This window comes from Artemia sp. Qi Xiang Cuo, chromosome 1 (genome assembly GCF_049724085.1).
Source record: "Artemia sp. Qi Xiang Cuo chromosome 1, ASM4972408v1, whole genome shotgun sequence".
Lineage (NCBI taxonomy): Eukaryota > Metazoa > Arthropoda > Branchiopoda > Anostraca > Artemiidae > Artemia > Artemia sp. Qi Xiang Cuo.
The window spans coordinates 40,834,815-40,857,192 of NC_142794.1; the positions used below are offsets into that span (position 1 = coordinate 40,834,815).

The window sequence follows — 22,378 nt, forward strand, 5'->3', positions numbered from 1 at the left end:
CTTTAAAAAAAAAATGGGGTAACATTCTAAATAGCATATTTGATAATGTAAGGTAGAAAGTAACAAAATTGGATGTTCATACCATTCGCTTGTCTAAATCTTGAAAGACGAGGTCAATGTTGACGTTATACTAACTTTTTTCTTACACATTTTTACCTCTTAATTTGAGCCCCAATATTGAAAATTGGGACGTGTTCTCAAAAAGTTGGAATGGTGGGAAGGGGTCTTCGGGGTTGGGAAGAGGTGGCCCCTGGAGGTTGAGGTCCATTGTGGTTAGAGTCATTGATTGTTCATACTTATAATTCTCTCACTAATCAAATATTGTGTACTTGTCTATTATAGAAACCACAGAGTTTCACCCAAATCATCCTCTAAAATGTCTCAAGTTTCACCCAAAAAATTCCTAAAATGTCGATTAATTTGTTTCAACCAAATAATCCCCTAAAAGTAATTTCCGAATGTTCCTTTGTTTCGGCATCCTTTTGCGATGTAAGAGAAACCTTATGACATAGAAACAGGTGTCATCGATCCTGTCCCGTTAGACACTCTTATCCAGCAATGATGTAAACTTCTGTTCGTAGTAATAGGCTTTGAAACATCAAACAAGTTAACCAACAAACAAACAGAACCATGAAACAACACTCATAACCATCAAATCATATCTCCAACAAACAAACAGAAACATCAAACAAGTTGACCAACAAACAGAACAGAACTATGAAACAACATCAAATTATATAACCAACAAACAACATAACCATCAAACAGGTCTAGAAAGAGTTACGTGGTCTTGTATGTACAGGGATTCTAGGCATCTGATTGGTCTAGAAATAACACTTACCAAGGACATTAAATATCGTCCCAAGTTTTTACCAAGGACATTAAATCTCTTCCCGACTTTTACCAAGAACATTAAATCTCTTCCCAGATTTTACCAAGGACATTAAATCTTGTCCAGGCTTTTACCAAGGACATTAAATCTCTTCTATGCCCATGTATGGATGTTAGCCTCAAATGTCAATATAGGTTCCTACTTATGGCCACTAAAAAATTACAGAAGAATAGCCAGGTATCTAAAAATTTTGTTAAGTTAAAAAAAAACAAAAAAACATCCTAGTATAAAGTAAATGTAATGCTTCATTTAAGTGTTTTTTGAAAAAACATCAGTGCCGACCCGGAAGCCTTACGGTTTCCGTCAAAGTGAAATTTATGCAACCTGGGACTAAACGAGCCAAATCGTTGGGTCAAGCATGTCGGCCCAACACTAGGATATTTGCATCTGTTAGGAAACGACCATTTCAAATGCAAGATAATGTAGGTCACTAGTATTGCTGCAATCAGCATGTAATACACTCACTGGGGTATTTCATGGCTCCATCGGGGATCCCCTCCTCCAACCCCTCCCTCCCCACCATAAAAACCCCTCCTGAAAACGTCTGTATATTTCCCAATAATCAATACTATATGTAAACAATGGGCAAAGTTCATAACTTGCAGCCCTTCCCCGGGAACTGTGGAGGATTAAGTCATCCTCAAAAATATACTTATTAATATGTCTATATTAATCCCTCCTGAAAACGTCTGTATACTTCCCAATAATCAATAATATATGTAAACAATGGGCATAGTTCATAACTTGCAGCGATTCTCCCGGGAACTCTGGGGGATTAAGTCATCATCAAAGACATATTTATTAAATTTTCGACTATGGTGAATAAAATGGCTATCTCAAAATTTTGATTGGGTGACTTTGGGAAAAAAATTAGCGTGGGAGGGGGCCAAGTTGCCCTCCAATTTTTTTGGTGTTTAGGAGGGGGCAACCGCCCTCACATATGTAAAAACTTCTTTTCGTTTTAAGATTTAATGTTGCTCCTTACTGTCAGTTGAAAAAAAAAACTTATTTTCCTTTATTTAATGAAGATTAGAGGTAAACAATTTTCTAAAGGCAATAGATGTTAATTAAAGTAAAAGTAGTTACAAAAAATACAGAAAGTAATAGCCTACTTACAAAAACTAAGATACAAACTCCCAGCATTAAGTTCTGTTGAGCAATGCTGAAGCGTTGGACGGATATTTTTTTAACCATATCAACAGTTTTGAACTTGGTTATCAAACACCAAAATATTTAATACCTTTAAACTCAGTGTCTATAAAAATTAACGCATTATCAAAGTAGTTTGTTCAAAGTAAAACATCAAAACTAAGATTAAGAAAACCAAATGAAAATATTTCAATATTTTTAATTTAATTTTGAATGCAAAAAGCCAGTATATTTGACACCTTTAAACTTCATAACTGTAAAAAAAAATTTTTTTTCAAGTGACAACTAAATAAATACTATCACTCCTGGAAAAAAATTGATAATAAAACACAAAAAACGTATCCGTTCAGGGGGAAAATACAGAAATATAGTATTCTGAAATGTAGTATTCCAGGGGAAACATTTCTGATTTCTGAAACATTTCTGACATTTCTTCATACATCAGCTCATGGGTACTCTTGCAATGCAATCAAAAGTTGACGGCATATTTTTTCCGAAATCACCCCTAAGAAAAAAAATCCTAAGATCCTAAGAGAAAAAAAGACTAAAGATAAAAGCGATGGCTCTGGCTGGAGTGAAGAAGTGGAAGTGGCCAGAAGAAGTGGAAATGGCCAGAAGAAGTGGATGAGATCTGGTACGGACAGGTTAACCTTTGAAAGATCTACTGAAAGATATTTAATAAATATGAGGCAATCAGGCCAGTAGCCCTGTAGCCCACAGAGCGAAGCAAAAGGAAAAGGGCTAAATAGTATTACTGAAAAGCCTGCCTGCCGTTAAATAGAAGAATAAGAAGACCTTCTTAAGTCACTAAAACCACTTCCCGTGTCTAACACTTGTCTATCATCTAGATCACTAGTGTTTGAATTACCGGATTTCTGAGGGATTTATGTGGTTTAGATCTTGCAGTTGAGTTCTTTTCAGTCTTGAAGTTGATTTTAAAGACTTTCCCAATAGTGAGTTTCTCAAATATTTAACCAAACTACGCCCAGTCTAGCACATAAGATCTGTGATTTCTCGAAAGTGCCAAATCAGTAGCTTAGTTTCTATATATTTGAAGAATAAAATGTCCAATGAAGACAGTTTTTTTAAAAGACTGTTTCGTGGGCCAAAGCCACACCTCAGAAATACTTACATTACCCATATAGTTGGAAAACACCTTCAAAAAGGGGTGAAAAAGGTTTGGGCTGAAGTCACCCAAGCCCTGGGATGTCTTTGGCCTAACAAAAAAAAATGTTCAATATGACTAGTATTTTTTAAGCAAGGTAATCAACAGCAGGATGGTGTTATAAACTAACGCAATTTAAATCGAGACAATAGCTCAGCTCGTTCAAAAGTTACAGACTAAAAACCAGGAAAACTGTGCAAAGCCACCGTTTTACAGTAATCAAAATCTAAAAACGTTTTGAAAATGAATAGCAAAGACACGCGCGGTTAGAAGATATGCAAAAACGACAATTAGACCGTGTTAAAAATGAACAGCAAAGACACACGCGGTTAGAAGAAATACAACACCGAATAAGTGAGCGAGTCAAAAATTAAAATGAAGAGCAAAGACACACATGGTTAGAAGAAAAGCGGCAGCATGTCAAAATTAAAAATGAAGGGTATACACACAAACAGCTAGAAGACATACAACACCAAGCATGAGAGCAAGTCAAACAAGGAAATGAAGAGCAAATACACAGGCGGTTAGAAGAACAGCGGCAGCTTGTCAAAAATGAAAATGAAGAGCAAAGACACACGGTTAGAAGATATGCAACACCGAGTATGTAAGCAAGTCAAAAAGGAAAATGAAGAGTAAAGACACACGTGGTTGGATGACATACGAAGCCAAACATGTGAATGAATCAATAAAAATCAACCTGGACAGCAAGAATCAAAACGTGTCAAAATCGAAAATGATAGCAATGATGATTGGTTTGGGATTTTGACATGGATAAGGCCATCAATGCCTACCATACCTTTGTTAAAAAAAAAGGCTCGGCGATATGTATTTCATAATGACGAAAGATAAGCCAAGGTAAAACGAAGGAAACAGATTGAAAATTATATCAACGATGATTAGGTTTTGGATTTTGATATGAATAAGGTCATCAATGCCTACCATACCTTTGAAAATCAAAATATAGACTAAATAAATCGTTGGAAGAAAAAGAAGTGTTTGTCCCACCACCTGAACAGTTAAAAGAAACAAAGGTTCAGCGATATGTCTTTCATAATGACAAAAGACAAGCCAAGGCAAAAGAAGAAGTTTTTTCCCACCACACGGACAATGAAACAAAGAAACAAAGGTGGTCGTCAATGCCTTCCATACTTTTGAAAATATAATGCCTGGACTAGATAAATTGTTGGAAGAAAAAAGAATATTTTTGTTCCACCACCTGGACAATTAAAAGAAACAAAGGTTCGGCAATATGTCTTTCATAATGACAAAAGACAACCCGAGGCAAAAGTTAAAGGTCTAATGAAAAAATGTAATTATACAAAGGCACTACTTCTAATTTAAGGTCCATTTGGACGTTATGACATCAAGAAAAGGCTCAAATTGTCTGCGTTTAGAAGACAAGTAACAGTGAGAATCTATGTATTTTTCAATGTACCAAAAATTGGTATATTGAGATATTCTTGCATAAGTAAACAATCTAGAAAGGTCAGAAGTCTGAGAAAATTTGTTATGAGCCTTAATTTTGTTTTTTGCAAATGACGCATGTACTATGTTAGTATATCATATAAGCATTTCTTACAACATCATAGAAGCATTTTCTTATATGATGTCATGCATAGCATAAATAAGGTTGTTGAGTTTCCAATGCATCAGTTATTTATATAATATAATGTCTGTTGGAAGGCCCAAAAAACGAATCGTTATTGCTATCATTTCAATTTGTTTGGTTTGTTTTACCATGGTTTGTCTTTTGTCATTATGAAATACATATTGTCAAACCATTGTTTTTAACAAAGGTAAAAGAATGAAAAAAACTTTTCCATGTCAAAATCCCAAAGCCGATCATCAATGCTATCATTTTCAATTTTTACACATTTTGATTCTCGCTGTCAAGGTTGATTTTTATTGACTTGCTCACATGCTTGGTGTCACATGTCTTCTAACCCCATATGGTTTAGCTCTTCATTTTCATTTTTGACTTGATCACATGCTCGGTGTCGCGTGTCTTCTAACCGCGTGTGTTTTTGCTTTTCACATTTGACACACCACCACTGTTCTTCTAACCATGTTTGAATTTGCTCTTCATTTTCATTTTTGACTTGCTCACATGCTCGGTAGCGCATGAACTTCTAACTACGTGTGCCTTTGCTCTTCATTCTCATTTTTGACATGCTGCCACTTTTCTTCTAACTGTGTGTGTCTTCATTTTCATTTACGACTTGCTCACATGCTCAGTGTTGCATGTCTTCTAACCGTGTGTGCCTTTGCTCTTCATTTTCATTTTTGAAATGCCAACGATTTTCTTATAACCACGTGTGTCTTTGCCCTTCATTTTATTTTTGACTCGTCCACATGCTTGGTGTTGCATATCTTCTAACCGTGTAGGTCTTTGCTCTTCATTTTCATTTTTGAGACACTCTAATTGTCGTTTTTGCAAATCTTCTAACTGCCTGTGTCTTTGCTCTTCATTTTATTTTTAACATGTCTTTGGATTTTATATTATTCAAGACAATTTAGCAATGTCCATTCATGTTTCACCTAATAATACATTAGTTTTTAAAATATATAATAAAATAGATGATTTTAATTATGAAATAGGTAGTTTCCCATTCCTTAAAAGTAATATACATTCAAATATCACATATTCAGCTTATTATTCCCAACTATTTAGATGTGCAGGAACTTGTACTAATTACACTGATTTTTAAAGTAGAAGTCAAATACTTAGCCATAAATTAATCGTAAGAGGTTTTTCTACTAATAAACTTTCTTGGCAATTTAAAAAAACTTGGTTTTCACTATTATGAATTTTTAAATAAGTTTAATAAAAGTTATAAAGAAACTTTGAACCATATTTTGATGTAACTAGTTGGAGATACTGCTTCTTTTCCCTATATTTTTTGGAATTTAGAGTTTGTTTCAACACAAGCAGGTGCCTAGTTACAGAGGATAAGTGGAGATTAGTTCTTAGATTTTTGGCATGAAAGTGAATGGGTATTTGTTGACAGTTGTTGTTATGTAATCATGGGAGGTAAACTGGCTAAACTGTTGTTCTTTCAGATTTTGGTAGTTTTTACTTTGAATCAGTTGTAGGTGAGCAGTGGTGAATGAAGCTTTTAAAATTTTTTGGGGGTATTTTTATATTTTTGGGTAATGTATTTTTTGTAGATTTTCCATAGGTGACACTACATAGAGGTATGCCATATGGTTCTATGGCAGGTGCACTCATTTGCCTGGGTCAGGAAATTTAAGCACCGAAACCCGTATGGGCAAGTGAATTTTTCTCTGAGGAGCCCTGATATGTGGTGATTACTTGGGGAATATTAAATTTCGTAGACTTAAGGTGCTTTGGCCTGGTTTTGGGACAATGATTTACATTTATTAATGTTGAATTTGCTCTATTTTGGCATGATTTTTGGACTATTGGTTTGGATTTACTGTTTTGTCCTAGGTGATTGGATGGATGACTAAGGTCTAGACCTGGTTCAAGTGCTCATTTATGTTAGTTACTAAATTAGGAAGACAGTTTGTTTTTTACCAAATAATTACCTGTAATACACAATATAAAATTCATCAAGTTCAGTGTTAACAATCAAAAGTTACAAGCCTGAAAAAATTTGCTTGATTTTTGAAACAGGGGAAAACACCCTCAAATTCAAAAAATCTTAATGAAAATCGCAGCATCAGATTCAGCATACTGGAGAACACTACTATAAAAGTTTCAAGCTCTTATACCAGGGTATATGTTTGCACATTAGGGAGGGTGGGGTGTTTAAATTTGAATTTGCAATAGAAGCAATGATTATATTCATAAAGAGCATAGGATACCACCAGATGGCTAATTTGACAGTGTATATATATACAAATTTTTGAATTAGCCAACTAACCAGCCAGTAACCAACTAACCACTAACCAACCAACCATCTTCACTTCTTTCCTTGTTTTTCCAATTTTTCTAAAAAATTCACAAATTTCTTAGAACCTATATATTCATAGAATATATACCCCCCCCCCCCTAATGTGCAAACATACCGTATACCTATAATTGCATCTCCAATGTAAATATAACATCTATTTGTATCACAAATGAACTTTACTCCCATATTAGCCATGTGGTGGATGATGCCTTTTGGATCAAGTAGTATGTTCACTTTATTTGTAAGTCTTCCTCTTCTATTTAACAGCAGGCGGGCTTTTCAGTATAACTATTTAGCCCTTTTCCTTTTGCTTCACTCTGTGGGCTACAGAGCTACTGGCTTGATTGCCTCATATTTATTAGATATATGCAGATATCTTTCAGCAGATCTTTCGACTCTAGGAGTTCCAATATAAGAGGATAGATGTCGATTTCTATGCTCTGTGTGCAAGTATAGTTGGCTAGGCTCTTGGCTGATAGTGGGATTTCGTGGTGTTTGAAGTATTTTAACAGTTTACAAAACAAGGTATGTTGTGCAGACGTCAGCATATTACATTCAAATAGGCAATGGTCAATTGTTTCATTATTAATATTAAAATGAATGAAAAGAGGGGACAGGGTACTTGAACCACTTTAATTAGAAAGCTTATATGAGAATGCAAGGAAATTTAGTCTATTTGTTCCAGAACGAATTCTATGATAAATTTTAGAAAGATACTTATTGGGAAAGGGGGAAAGGATAGGATTAGTCTTATTAAAATTAATATCTGATAGCCTCCTTTGGTAAATATCTCTAATTGGGATTGGTCTCCCACTTGGCTGGTCAATATTTATAGCATTTTTTGCTATTTCATCAACCTGATGATTACCACTTATGCCAGAGTGGCTAGGAATGTACTGAAAGTAATTTTTATGCCACTTGAAGCAAGATTATCAATAATACTGAGACAATGATAAGTGTCAATGTCCAACTTACAATGAGGAGCTGAGGCCAGCAACTCAAGGCTTGATAAAGAGTCGGAATAGATGATAATATTATTTGAATTAGCAATCAAAGGTTGGTTTTGCTTAAGGTGTTCTAATGCCAGGATTATGTCATTTAATTCAGCCGATATTATAGATAAATTATTAAATAACCTCTCTCCCATTGCAATTTTCAGGTGAGGAAGGAAAACACCACTTGCTACCTTCTCGTCCATTTTTGACCCATCAACAAATATTTGGAAGTGATTTTTATAGGTCAATCAATCAATCAATCAATTTATTAATACTAAAAAAAACAATACAATTACAAACTTAAAATTTAAACACGCCCAAGAAGCTAAGCTTGTACAGGGCCAACAAAACAAATAAGACACTATTATAAAGCACTAGAAAAAAAAAAAAAAAAAAAAAAATTAGATAATATAAAATTATTAAAATAGGAGAAAAAATAGTATAAAATAGGAGAATTATTTGAAATATATTGAATGAAAAAAAAAAAAAAAAAGACATAAATGTGGATAGAATGCAAAATTTGAAGAAAAAAGGGGGAAAATACTATACTGGAAATACCCAGCGAGAAAGTGCCTTTGCAGAAAGAGATAGAGGGACATAAGGAGGGATGGAGTTCCATAGTAAAATAGATTGATAAACAGGAGACCTCTGACCTGCTGTCGATGATCGCTTAGGTAAAATTAAACTGCGATAAGAGCTACGTAAAAAAGAAGAGTACCTACCTGAGCCTGACAGAAAGAAAAACTACTGCAGAGATGGTGGGAGTCTACCTAGAAAAGCAGAATGTGCTAAATAAAGGTAACTTTTACCCACAATACGATCCAGCGGAGCTATTCCAGTATCATTATAAAGATCAGAGGAAGGGTAAAAACGAGGAAGAAGAAAAGTAGCCTTCACTGCCCTATTTTGGGCTCTTTGAAGTGAGCAGAGAAGATATTTATTAGTACTACCCCAGACAAAACAGCAATAAGAAAGGTAAGGAAAAATAAAAGCATAATAAAGAGAAAGCATAACATCAGGGGGAAGAAATGAGTTAACCCTGTATAACATTGAAGATTGGCGGAGGACAAGGGAACGGGTATGAGTTATATGGGGTTTAAAAGAAAGAAAACAGTCAAGATACACACCAAGAAATTTCACTATAGTAGCTTGCGGTATAATATCCTTCCCATAAGTCAGGATGGTTGGTTCCCCTGCGTCTCTCATACGATAAGGGGTTCTAAAGTGTACAATGGCACTTTTTTGGCTGTTGAGAGTCATACCATTTGACCAGCACCAATCTTTTACTTTATCAAGAAGACCTTGAGCTAGGGAAATGGCAGATGGCAGGTCCACTGCAGCAATTAAGAAGTTACTGTCATCAGCAAAAAGTATAGGGTGCACAAGGGGATGAAGACCATCAACAAGATCATTAATATAAATTAAAAACAAAAGTGGTCCAAGCACAGAGCCCTGTGGGACACCTTTCACAATAGGCAAGGAAGAGGAAGAAGTACCATTAACCGAAACATACTGAGATCTCCCTGAGAGGTAAGACCTAAGCCATTCAAGTGGGACTCCATGCACTCCAAATGAAGATAATTTAGACAAAAGAACAGAGTGAACGACCAAATCAAATGCCTTTAAAAAGTCAAGAAATAGACCCAAAACACACAAGCCCTTGTCAAGATTAACACGCACAAACTCTGTTGCATCTGAAAGTGCATGCAAGGTAGAGAAACTGGGACGAAAGCCATACTGATGGTTAGTTATGAGAGACTTACCTGCAGTCGTATTAGTACTAAATACAAATGAAGAGAGTATACAATACACTACTTTTTCAACAACCTTATAAATTACAGGAAGGAGAGAAATATGTCTATAGTTTGAAATTAGAGATGAATCACCTTTTTTAAACAAAGGTACAACATTAGCAACCTTAAATAAATGAGGAAAAACACCAGAAGAAAGAGAGAGGTTAGTTATGTGAGATGGGGTTAGAAACAAACTGACCAATTTTTTTAAGAACATTACAGCTCAAACCAAAACCATCAACTGAACGGCTACTTGAAAGATGAGAAATAATGTTAGAAATTTTGGTATCACTGCATGGAAAAAGGAAAAATGACTTTTCTGCTAAGGGAAAACTACTTACTCTGCTGTAGGGTGGATTAGGAACAGAAGGAAGTGAGGTGAAATACGAATTGAAGGCGCTTGCTGAAGAATTTTTGTCCACGAAAGATCCATCAGCTTTCCTGTACTAACAAGGGGGGGACTGTTTGAGTTTCTTGCGGGAAAGAGCTTCATTAACTACAGTCCCAACCTTTCGCAAATTCCCCTTACACTCATCAATTCGACGCAAAAAATATAGCTTTTTGGCTGCACCTACTGAAGAAGTAAGCACATTTTTATAAAGTTTATACTTCAAAAGATCATCCTGTGTCTTACTTTTACATGCAGCCTTAAACAGAGACGCCTTCATATGTGTAGCATTGATCAGACCTCTAGACATCCATGGACATTTAGGTATGGAATTCCTTGGCCTCTGTCTAAGAGGAAAATGCTTATCCAACAGAGCTCCCATTCAACACAAAAATAAACTCGTTGCACATTCAACATCATTAGCTTCAAGAACACTAGACCAATCATTACTCTGAAGACTATGTATTAAATTCAAAATTACTTTAGCTGTGAAAGTTCTAAAAGAAAACTCACCCTGCTCATCCACAACAATCTCAGTTTGAGGCACAAAAAGGGAAACATAAATAGGGAAGTGATCAAAAAGATCAGTGAAAACAAGACCAGAAGTAAACTTCAAATTAGAAGAATGAGAAATGAAAATATTGTCTATTAAAGTGGCAGAATTTCTAGTAGGGTCAACACGAGAAGGAAAAAAAATTGAAGGAAGTAGACCAGCAGAAGAAAGCACATCAAAGAGATGGTCACATTCATCACTTGATCCAATATTTAACATATTACAATTAAAATCTCCCAAAACACAAATACATTTTTTAGAGAAAGACCCCACACAAGAAAGTTGATCAAGCAAATCACAGAGCACAGTGTTGGAAAAGGAGGGGGCTTATAAAACAAACAAACAGTGTCACATGCAAACTGGCTTTTCAGATCAATAACAAGAGAATAAACTGTCCTACTATTTGACACTGCTGATGTAAACAAGGATTCAAGGTCAGACCTTCTTCTAAACTCAATATCAGACTTTATAAATAAAGAAATACCCCCTGAGCACTTTGTTACCATTATGGGGATATGGACAGCAACATAACCATGCATATCATAGGCTGTAAAATTTTCACCATCAGATAACCATGTTTCTGTTAAACCAATTACATCAAAAGGGCAAGAATTATCAGACCACAAATACGATTTCAGACTATCTAATTTGTCTCTTATCCCACGCACATTCAAACAAAATACATTAAAGCTAATATTTAAAGACAGTGAGGGTATAATTTTATCACAATAATCAATGGTAGTGTGATAATTACAGCTAGAATTAACTATAAATTCAAGGAGAGGGTCAAGCGTGTGAGTCTCTTGCTTACCAGCCCTAATTTGTTCATCAAATATAACTGAATTAAGAATAGAAGAATTCGAAAGAAAAGAGAAATCACCCATAATTATCACAAATAATAAATATAAACATAGAAATATAAGAGGGATGGCACAAATTATCCAAAGTACTGGACCAAATTATAATGTGACACCAGTTTCTATTACATGAGCTGCAGGTTTGCTGGACTGACAAACAAATAATAGAAGTTAGGCTACATGAAGGTGAGAGGATCACAAAAAGCATAATGAGATATCAGTAAAATGAAAGTAGAATCTAAGTATTGGCCCAATTTATAATGTGGAACCAGAAAATTATGTAAGCTGTAACTGACAAGAGAAAGAAAAAAAAAAAAAATATAATAGTAATCAGCCTATCTGAAGGTGATAGGATCACAGACAAATATAAATGCATATCAATGGAATGACACATATTATTCCAAATATTAGCCCAGGGTATACTATGGGTAGTAAAAAATTATGAGAGAGCTGCATATATACTGACATGACAAAAATTTGATAGAATTCAGGGTACACAAGGGTGATAGCATCAAAAAATAAGATAAAGAAATATCAATGAGATGGCATATATTATTCAAAATATTGACCAAAAATATAATATGGGACCAGTCAAAATTATGCAAGTTGCATGTGTGCTGACATGAAAAAATTATGATAGAATTCAGGTTACAGGAAGGTGATAGGATCGCTAACCCAGATAAGGGAATAATAGTGGCATGGCACATATTCATCAAAATATTGGCCCCAAGTATAATGTGGAACCAGTAAAAATTATATGAGCTGCAATTATGCTGAAATGACTAAAATATGAAAGAAATCAGCCTGCATAAAGGTGATAGGATCACAAACAAACAGTGGGATAACATATATGATTAATAAAATCTGCCCAAAATGCAATATAGGACCAGTGAAAATTATATGAGCTGCAAGTGTGCTGACATGACAAAAACATTATAAAAGCCAAGCTACATGATGGTGAATGGATCATTAACAAACGTAAAGAAAACTCAGGGGAAAGGCACATATTATTGAAATTATTAGCACAAACTATAAGTTGTGACCAGGTGATACTATGGGTGTTACTAGTATAATGACACGAAAGGAATCTAATGTAAATCAGACAACGTGAAGGTGACAGAATCGCAAACAATAATAAAGAAATATTAGTGGGAAGGGACATATTGTCCAAACTATTGGCACAAAGTGTAATATGATACCAGTCTAAATTATGTGAGGACAGTAAAGAATAATAGAGGAATATTTTAAGAACAGCAAGTAAATCCCTACAGAAACAATGCAGTACATTATAAGAAAATAAATCTAAATCCATCACTTTAATTTATCTGCATTTGCAGCACATAAATCAATTTCACTCTGATTATTAAACTTAACCACTCTTCCAGATTGGGTTTTATACAGCATATCACCTTTATTGGACCAAACATTACGTAAGCCAAGCTTTGACTTGGCATATGAAAAAAGTTGTAAGTGTGGTTTTGTAAGTGTCTCAGAAAATAGAATCCCTGATCCTTTCAAATCCTTCTTTTGTCTGAGAAGCAGTTGACGAACTCGTAAGTTGCAAAATTCAACAACTATGGGTCTGGGTTTTGCAGATGGTTTGCCAATTCTTTTGGCTGAAACAACATCAGACTGAATAATTGGTATGCCAGGAAATTTCCCAGCACATAGTGACAGGAATTGACTTTCAGTGTTTTCAATGGAGGTCTCCTCTTTCACCCCAAAGACAATAATTTGGTTACTCAAAGCCTGCTGTTCAAAACGGTCATTTAATCTTGCCAGGTTAGACTGGATAGGCTGGCAAGAGTTTTTAAGGTCTATCATGGATGACTCTAAAGTAGCCAATGAAGATTCAACAGAAAATATGCGTCTGTTATAGCTTTCAAGAGTTTTATCCACTAAATTACTAAGATCTAGGTTGAGGCCAGCATACACCTCCTGCTTGATTGCATCCAGCTTATCTGAAGAGATAGTGACAGTATGTTGCATGAATGTCTGTTCCTCTTTCATTTTAACCACTGCCTCATCTACCTGGGAAGAGATCTTAGCCAATATAAGGTCATCAAGTAACCCTATCACTGAAGATTTAAGATTGTCAGGTTGTAGTGAATCTGCTAGCATTTTATGTTTGATTTTTATGCTATTTATGTGGTTAGTGAGCGTGAGTAGCTGCTCTGAAACAGATTCTGATCCAGAGAATTGGATTGAGCTGTCAGACCTTAGTTCACGAGGTGGCTTGAGTTGACTTTTCATTTCTTATCTGAAGTAAACAACAAAACAGGACCAGAAATAAGCAGTGGTATAAGACAGTTTGGGCATAAGGCAGGATGTAGTCCACAATGAAGTAACAATTTCAAATACCAAAGCAGGGGATTGTGAAATTTGAAGAATAGAAAGCAATCAGCAAAAAACATCAAGCATCAACAGTAGCAGTGGCATAAACTCAAGGATTGGTTACTGTAGTCAAATTACAAGTTAAAATTGGTATAGGTCTCACCTGATGAGGTGATTGTAATTGTATTAAGTTCTGCAAATTTTTTCTGGACAAAAGCAATGGGGGTTAAATCTTTATTCCATTTTGAAAATTCAGTATTTATTATGGGAAATGACCAATTCCATGGAGGGGATTGGGGGAAAGTAGGTGCAATAGACTTTGCTGGTACAGGGAACTTCTTTTGAATATTGGCATACTCATCTGCAATACCTCTATACATGGCTGGATTTCTTAACCAATTATGTAATGTGTGTGAGCTATTTGATTCAATTTTTGTAAGATGTTTTATCAAGAGAAAGCTACGTCTCTCCCTTATTGTTGTTAATCCACTCTCCATAAGCAGAAACTTGGTGCTTGTGGGTTTCCTAAGACCAAATATGAGACGTATTATATCATTTTGTGTTGTTTCAATTTTTTGCATCTGGGTCTTTGCACATGCACCATAGACAATGAGCCCATAGTCAATATGGGGTCTTATATGTGATTTATAAAACTGGAGTAAGGTTTTCTCCTTACAACCCCAGGGTGTGGAAAGAAGTCTTTTTAGTATATTTTCTATTCTATAACATTTTTTTATTGTGTTTGAAATGTGGAGGTGGAAAATAAGTTTTTGGTCAAGCATGAGACCTAGGGAATTATTATTATTATCTTCTGGAATAGTTGTTTTATTTAGAGTTAGTTTTGCATTAACATGGTTTCGCTTCCAGTGAAATGGGATTATTTTTGACTTGGTGGGTGCAATGGGTAAATCTGAATGTTCAGAGAATTTTTCAAACTGTAAAAGTGACTTTTGCAGATTTGACTGTGCTATCTGAAAGGTGTTGCCAGATGACCATAGCACCAGATCATCAGCATATTGTAGATTCGTGTGGGGTAGGTTCATGTCCCAGAGATATAGGGCAAAAAGGAGGCAACTGAGGACTGCTCCCTGAGGTAGGCCTTTGGATATTGTCTTTTGGGGTGAGGGGCTGAACCAACACAAACAATGAAACTTCGCACTTCTATGAAGGATTTAATAAAGGATACTAGCTTAGGAGGTACTCTAAGGTTTGCAAGTTTATTTAAAAGGATTTGGTGGTTCACATTGTCATAAGCTCCTTCAAAATCTAGGAAAGCTGCCACTAGGATATTATTTTTTGAGAAAGATTCATTTATTGCATTTGTTAGCAAAATGAAAGCATCTGTTGAGGAGTGGTATTTCCTGAATCCAGTTTGAGTGTGTGGGATCATGTTATTTTTCTCAACAAACCAGAGGAGTCTGTGATAAATCATTTTCTCCATTATTTTCCCCATCACAGGTGTAATCATTATGGGCCTATAAGACTCAGGGTTATCTTTTGGTTTATTTTTCTTTAGGATTGGTAGGAGGGACGAACATTTCCATATATTGGGGAACCTAGAAGATGCCCAAGCGTGATTATAACAATTTAGCAGTTCTTGTTTGTATGAAGGTGTGAGATTCTTTATCCATGTAGGGTGTATATTGTCATAGCTACTGCTAGTTTTGGCCCTAATATGATGTATTGCATTATTCAATTCCTGGATTGAAAATGGATTAATTATGTACTCGGATCCTGGGCGTGGTTGGTAACTAGGGTTCATAGGAATTGTGGACAGTTTGCTTTGATTATTTGATGTTAGCTTATTAACAAAAAGAGTTGCCAATAGGTTAGCCTTTTCATTATCATTGTCATAATGGGTATTATTATGTATAAGCTCATACAGGAGTGGGTTGGGAGAAGTCTTTTTCCCACATATGTGGCTTATGACTTTATGTATAATTGGCTCATTTGTTTCTCTGGAGAGATTATTTGCAAAATTATTCCAGTATTTATATTTAGCATCTATTATAGTCCTTTTTAGATTAGATTCTGCTTGTAATTTTTTAAAATATGTAGTAGGTGTTGGTTTTTTTATGAATTCCGTCCTAGCTGCCTTTTTTATCCTCCATTTATTTAGGCACTCATTTGTCCACCATGCTTTAGGAATTTGTTTAGGGAATGTTTTCTTAGGTGTTGTCCTGGGGATAGCATGATTAGCTGTATGTATTAGTAAAGATGTCAACGCTTCAGCATGTGTGTCAACTGTTGTGTTAGAAATGCATGAACTTTGGGTGAAACTTGTAATTTCATCATTTAGCTTATTTTGGAAAATAGACCAATTTGCTTTAGTGTTGATATATTTGGATGTATGAGATAAAGTTTCAGCAGGTTCATTTAGGGAGCAAACTATAGCAAAGTGGTCTGTACATAGAGTATCAATTTTATTTATGTAAATTTTGTTCAAAAAATTTAAAGACACAATTTGTAGGTCAATTGTGGAGAAATTGCCACTTTTGGGGTTGAAATAAGTATTCAGGTTTGGAGGGGTAGCAACAGCTAATTCATTATTATTTGAAGTCATATGCTCAATGAATTTACCAGCTTTATTTGCTGGTTTATTCCCCCACAAAAGGCTGTGGGCATTGAAATCACCACAAATAATGACATTTTTTAACATATTAGAATTATTGATACAATTAAAGAAATCCTTGGCATCTGTAGTTTGGCCATTAGGGTTATAAAAGCTTATTATGTAGGTTTTTAAATTATTCAGCCAAACACTGATACCAATTACATCAACATCATTTTCAAAATCTGGAAAATTAATGCCACAAAATTTTGTATTATTATTAACTAATAAAGCTACACCACCTCCTTTTCTCTCTGAAGATCTATCCTTTCTCTGGATAGTATATCCCAGAGACTTAATTTGTTGATTTTGGGTTAAATGAGTTTCCTGGAGGCAAGCAATATTAATTGAATTATTATTCATAAATGATATTAGTTCATTTAGCTTATTTTCTGTGAGTGATCTTACATTCCATTGGAGTATTGATAAATGTTGTGTTGTTGATTTATTCTTCATATGACTGTGTATCAATGTTCAACTTTGTTAAGAGTAATGCAAGATCTTTTTTTGCTTGAATGAGCATATCATCTGGGATGTAGTTTTTTGCCAATTCTGCAATAATTTTTGTTTTCTGTAGTTGATATATGTTCATGGCCTGAACTGCATTACAGTTTAGAATGAATAAACATATATTTGGGGATTGCATTTTTGGTAGTGCATCCTGTTTGTTGGTTAAGGGATTGATTCCTGGTAATGTTTCTGGTTTGTTTCTTCTTGGGAGGGAGGGCCAGGCTGACCTCATCTCACTGGAAAAGGAGGCTTGTTGGCTTGGTGATTGCTTCTGATAGAGATTTGAGCTAGGGGGCTTAGAAGATGGTGTTTGATATCGGTTGCTTGATGCATTAGGGGCGTGTGACTTTGGGGTATTGGTTGGTTTCATTACAGGCTTTATTTGGTCTTGTTGGGCAGCATTTGCTTCCATTGCTGCAAAGGGGTATGGGATGGCCTTCTCTAGTGATATTTGGAGTGTTAGAGCTCTTTTCTTGTATGCAGGGCATAATGATTTATTTGTAGATTCATGTGGGCCTTTGCAATTGAAGCATGTAGGCTGAGTGTTGTTGCAAGTTGTCAGCTCTTTAGGATAGAAAGATTTACAAATACTACACTCTTGGAGAATTTCATTGCATTTGTTTGTTGTGTGTCCCAGTTTGAAACACTTCTGACACTGGATAGGCTTAGGTTTGTATTCCTTGTGTGGTTTGATTTGCCCAAATAGGAATAATTTTTCTGGGATATCAATTTTATCCTTCAGTGTGAATAAGAAGGATCTACTAGTTCTTAGGCCATTAGAGTTTGGTTTTCCAAGTTGGGTAACATCCTCAACTGGGATTGTGTTTCCAGCCCTATCTGAGAGCCCTTCTTTTAACTCCTGAGTAGATATCTCTGGGGGAACATTATAAACTACTATTTTTGTTGGTGATTGTTTAGGGTTCCAATTAGATGCAATAATTGGGTTATTCAGAAGGGATTTAAGGTTAATTATTGTATCTGCTGATTTCTGATCTTCTACAGCTATTAGCAGAGATCCATCACGGTTAATGTTAAGAGAGAACATTGATTTTAGCAATTTAAAAATTGCAACTCTTATTGCAGAGATCATTTTTATTTCAAAGGGGGTAGTGGGAGTAATTTTAAGGTAAATTCCTAAGTTTTTGGAGGGAGGATCCTGGGCAGGGAGAGGGGAAATGCTTTTAATTGGCTATATTTTTTTCCTTTTTTTAGAACTTCTAGAGAGGACCTCTTGAAACCCATTATCATCATTTATTGTTACATTAGCCCCTACACTTATCATTGTCCTATTCTCCGAATTGGAGCTATCATTAGAAATTTGAGATCGGGTGCTTGACCAGCCAGGATGGGTATCTTTCACTATGAAACTTTCACTGGAATTTTATTTGGGATCTGGGGGGACTTTTTTTTTTGGAGGACTTCTAATCATTGCCAATTGGAAAAAGCTTTAAACACAAAAATAAAACCAAAACAAGAAGGGAAAAAAGATGATATCAAACCGTCTGCACTATACTATGGGGAGGATAAACACCACAGTATAGCCCTGAGGATGACTTGAGCAGAATTGGTTTAGTACAACTGCTGATTAGAAGAGATAATAATCACAAGAAAATATATTTCGATTTTCTTATAAGGTTGCTGTTGCTTATGTCAATAATATGAACTACAAAAAAATTACCACCCTGCCTCTAGAGGTGGAAGAAATGGATGTAGGTAGCCTACACCTTCTCAGGGGATGACTGCTGAATTTTGAGTTTCATCCACCTTCTTCAGTTATGTAACAAAATGAATAAAAGCCCCTTTTTTACAGGTCTCTTTTACTATTTTAACCAACCAACTGTCTTGGTTAAAAATAATATAGGCCTAGCCTATTTCCTCACTCAACGTAATTCTTAGGGAATTTAATTTACAGTTTGCTAGAAAAAAAAACGCTAAATTGCACCAATTTTTTTTTCTGTAGGCTAATTGAAAAATTACACCTTACTTCACTAGCAGGCGCAATTAGCCTAAGAGTGTTGATTTGTGCTAATATTCATCTTTCAAAAAGCACATGTTCGAATTTTGAATACTGGAGCTCTTGAGAACATTTCTTTTCTTTTGAAAAGGATTTGGTAGGCTATTTTTCAGCATAATTTTTAAAATTTCAACACAGGATATTTACACAGTTCAGTAACAACAGTGTTCAGTAACAGTAACAACAGTTCATATTCTACGAACTGAGATTATATCCAATAATTTATGGTAGCTTGTTAATCAACATGCTATTTCAAGTAATGAGAATCCCGAAACAGTTTTCTATTGCTGATATTCGAAGTTACTTTGATGGTTTTACTGAAAATTATGGATTTGAAGTTTTTCATTTTAGGTTTGTATCTATCTGGTATTTAGGGGTCAACTTCTGAATGAAACATGCTAAACAGATAAAATTAGTACACAAATAAAAGAGTCATGCTTTTGAAAAATCAGTGAGTAGGCTAGGGGAAGAACCCCCAGTGCCTAATCTTGGTCATAGGCTAGGCCTATTCTAATTAAAAAGTATCTTTTCCATACACAGATAGCAGGCTCCTAATTCTGGACATCATGTGCATAGAGTTAGATAGCTGTGACTGGCTGATGGTTTAGACTAGGCTAGATCAGATAGGATCAGCTTACAACAATCTTGGAAAACATCTCATTTTTCAACATTTAAATTTAGATGAAAGTTGAATTGAATTGAAGTTATCAATTATTTTGCAGTAGGTTGCATCAAGACGCTGGGCAATTTTAGACAGAGAAAAGCCAAGACAGATAGGCTAGTCCAAGTAATTGAAAGGCAAATGTTTAAATGGCTGGGGCACAGGTAAATGGCAGGAGTATGCATGACTCTCTTATAGGACACATACTTGTCAGGTTTATTTTTGGCTATCTTGGAAAAGGGTTGGGTTAGGAAAATGAAACTCTCAGGTATGGATCTACATGCTAAGGTATGTCCCAGGAAGGTACTTTGACGTACATACCTCCACTCCTCCCCCCTCTGTAAAATGGTAAATTACTGCACATTACTAGTTGTTTTAGCTCACATTTCATCCTATAGCCTATTACTATCATAATTATAAATCACTGCTTACCTTACACAACTTCAACTTTTAACCTTGTTCATTAAAATATATTCCAAAATCCTATTTCCATTATTAGCCATTTAATTTTCTTCCCATGCTGACTTTGGCTATGGTATAATGAAACCAGGTTTGTTGTGATGTCACAACTTTGCTTATCATAACCCCTTAACGGTAGAATGCAGGTGCCAAACAACTGTGTTGATAAGCCATTTAAACTTTATTTATTAGGGAAAGGATTTGACAAGAGATAGACCAGTAAAAATAACCAAATCATTTTTAGAGGACAAATTATGTCATGGGAGGATGTTCCCTTCCCCCCAAACTCAAAATTTTCCAAAATTCTACTTTTGAAGCTTTTTAAATATTTCTGAAGCACTAATAGATAGAGCACTACAAATATCAGAATCGACTTCAGAGGACAAATTATATTATGGGAGGATGTTTTTGAAATCCCCCTATCCCCCCAAACTAAAAATTTTCCAAAATTTTAATTTAGAAGCTTTTTTAAATATTTGTAAAGCACTAAGACATAGAGCGCTACAAACATCAGAATCAACTTTAGAGGACAATTTATGTCATGGCAAGATGTTTTTGAAATCCCCCAAACTCCAAATTTTCCAAAATTTTACTTTAGAAGCTTTTTTAAATATTAGTATAGTGCCAAGACATAGAGCACTACAAACATCACAATTGACTTTAGAGGACAAATTATATTATGGGAATATGTTTTTAAAATCCACCTTCCCCCCAAACTCAAAATTTTACTTTAGAAGCTTTTTTAAATATTTCTTAAGTGGTAAGACATAGAGCACTACAAACATCAGAATCAACTTTAGAGGACAAATTATGTTATGGGAAGCTGTTCTTGAAATCCCCCTTGCCCCCAAACTCAAAATTCTACTTTTTAAATATTTCTAAAGCACTAATAGATAGAGCACTACAAATATCAGAATCCACTTCAGAGGACAAATTATATTATGGGAAGATGTTTTTGAAATCCCCCTTCCCCCGAAACTAAAAATTTTACTTTAGAAGCTTTTCTAAATATTTCTAAAGCGCTAAGACATAGAGCACTACAAATACCAGAATCAACTTTAGAGGGCAAATTATGTTATGCAAAGATGTTCTTGAAATCCCCCTTCCCCCCAAACTCAAAAATTTCCAAAACTTTACTTTAGAAGCTTTTTTAATTATTTCTAAAGCACTAAGACATAGACCACTACAAACATCAGAATCAAGTTTAGAGGACTAATTATGTAATGGGAAGATGTTTTTGAAATCCCCTTTCCCCCCAAACTCAAAATTCTACTTTAGAAGCTTTTTAAATATTTCTAAAGCACTAATAGATAGAGTGCTAGAAATATCAGAATCAACTTCAGAGGACAAATTATGTTATGGGAAGATGCTTTTGAAATCCCCCTTCCCCCCAAACTCAAAATTTTACTTTAGAAGCTTTTTTAAATATTTCTAAAGCGCTAAGACATAGAGCACTACAAATATCAGAATCGACTTTAGAGCACAAATTAAGTTATGGGAAGATGTTCTTGAAATCCCCCTTCCCCCCAAACTCAAAATTTTCCAAAATTTTACTTTAGATGCTTTTTAAATATTTCTAAAGCACTAAGACATAGAGCGCTACCTATATCAGAATCAACTTTAGAGAACAAATTATGTTATGGGTAGATGTTCTTGAAATCCCCCTTCCCCCCAAACTCAAAATTTACCAAAATTTTAATTTAGAAGATTTTTTAAATATTTGTAAATCGCTAAGACATAGAGCACTACAAATATCAGAATCAACTTTAGAAAATAAGTTATGTCATGGAAAGATGTTTTTGAAATCCCCCTCTCCCCCAAACTCAAAATTTTACTTTAGAAGCTTTTTTTAATATTTGTAAAGCGCTAAGACATAGAGCACTACAAACATCAGAATCAACTTGAGAGGACAATTTATGTTATGGGAAGATGTTTTTGAAATACGTATTACCCATTGAAATTTTGAGAAAACAACATTTTACCTTAATTTTCAGTTATCTTTCTTTTGCTCTGGCTTTAGTTCTGAAAATGCAATTTCAGTTATTTGAGCAGAATTTTAAGGCATATCAATGTTTTATTT

The 22,378-nt window shown here is 34.9% G+C and overlaps 1 protein-coding gene across 1 annotated transcript in view; it reads left to right on the plus strand.

Annotated features, from left to right (window-relative positions):
- Positions 1-19,334: 19,334 nt before the first annotated feature.
- The window catches only part of LOC148956313 (G patch domain-containing protein 3-like), a 273,613-nt gene continuing 270,569 nt past the window's right edge, over positions 19,335-22,378 (plus strand). The window contains exon 1 of the mRNA XM_089094902.1: positions 19,335-19,529. Coding sequence (XP_088951028.1) covers positions 19,423-19,529 — 107 coding nt within the window. The 5' untranslated portion in view covers positions 19,335-19,422. The remainder of the gene's footprint in view (positions 19,530-22,378) is intronic.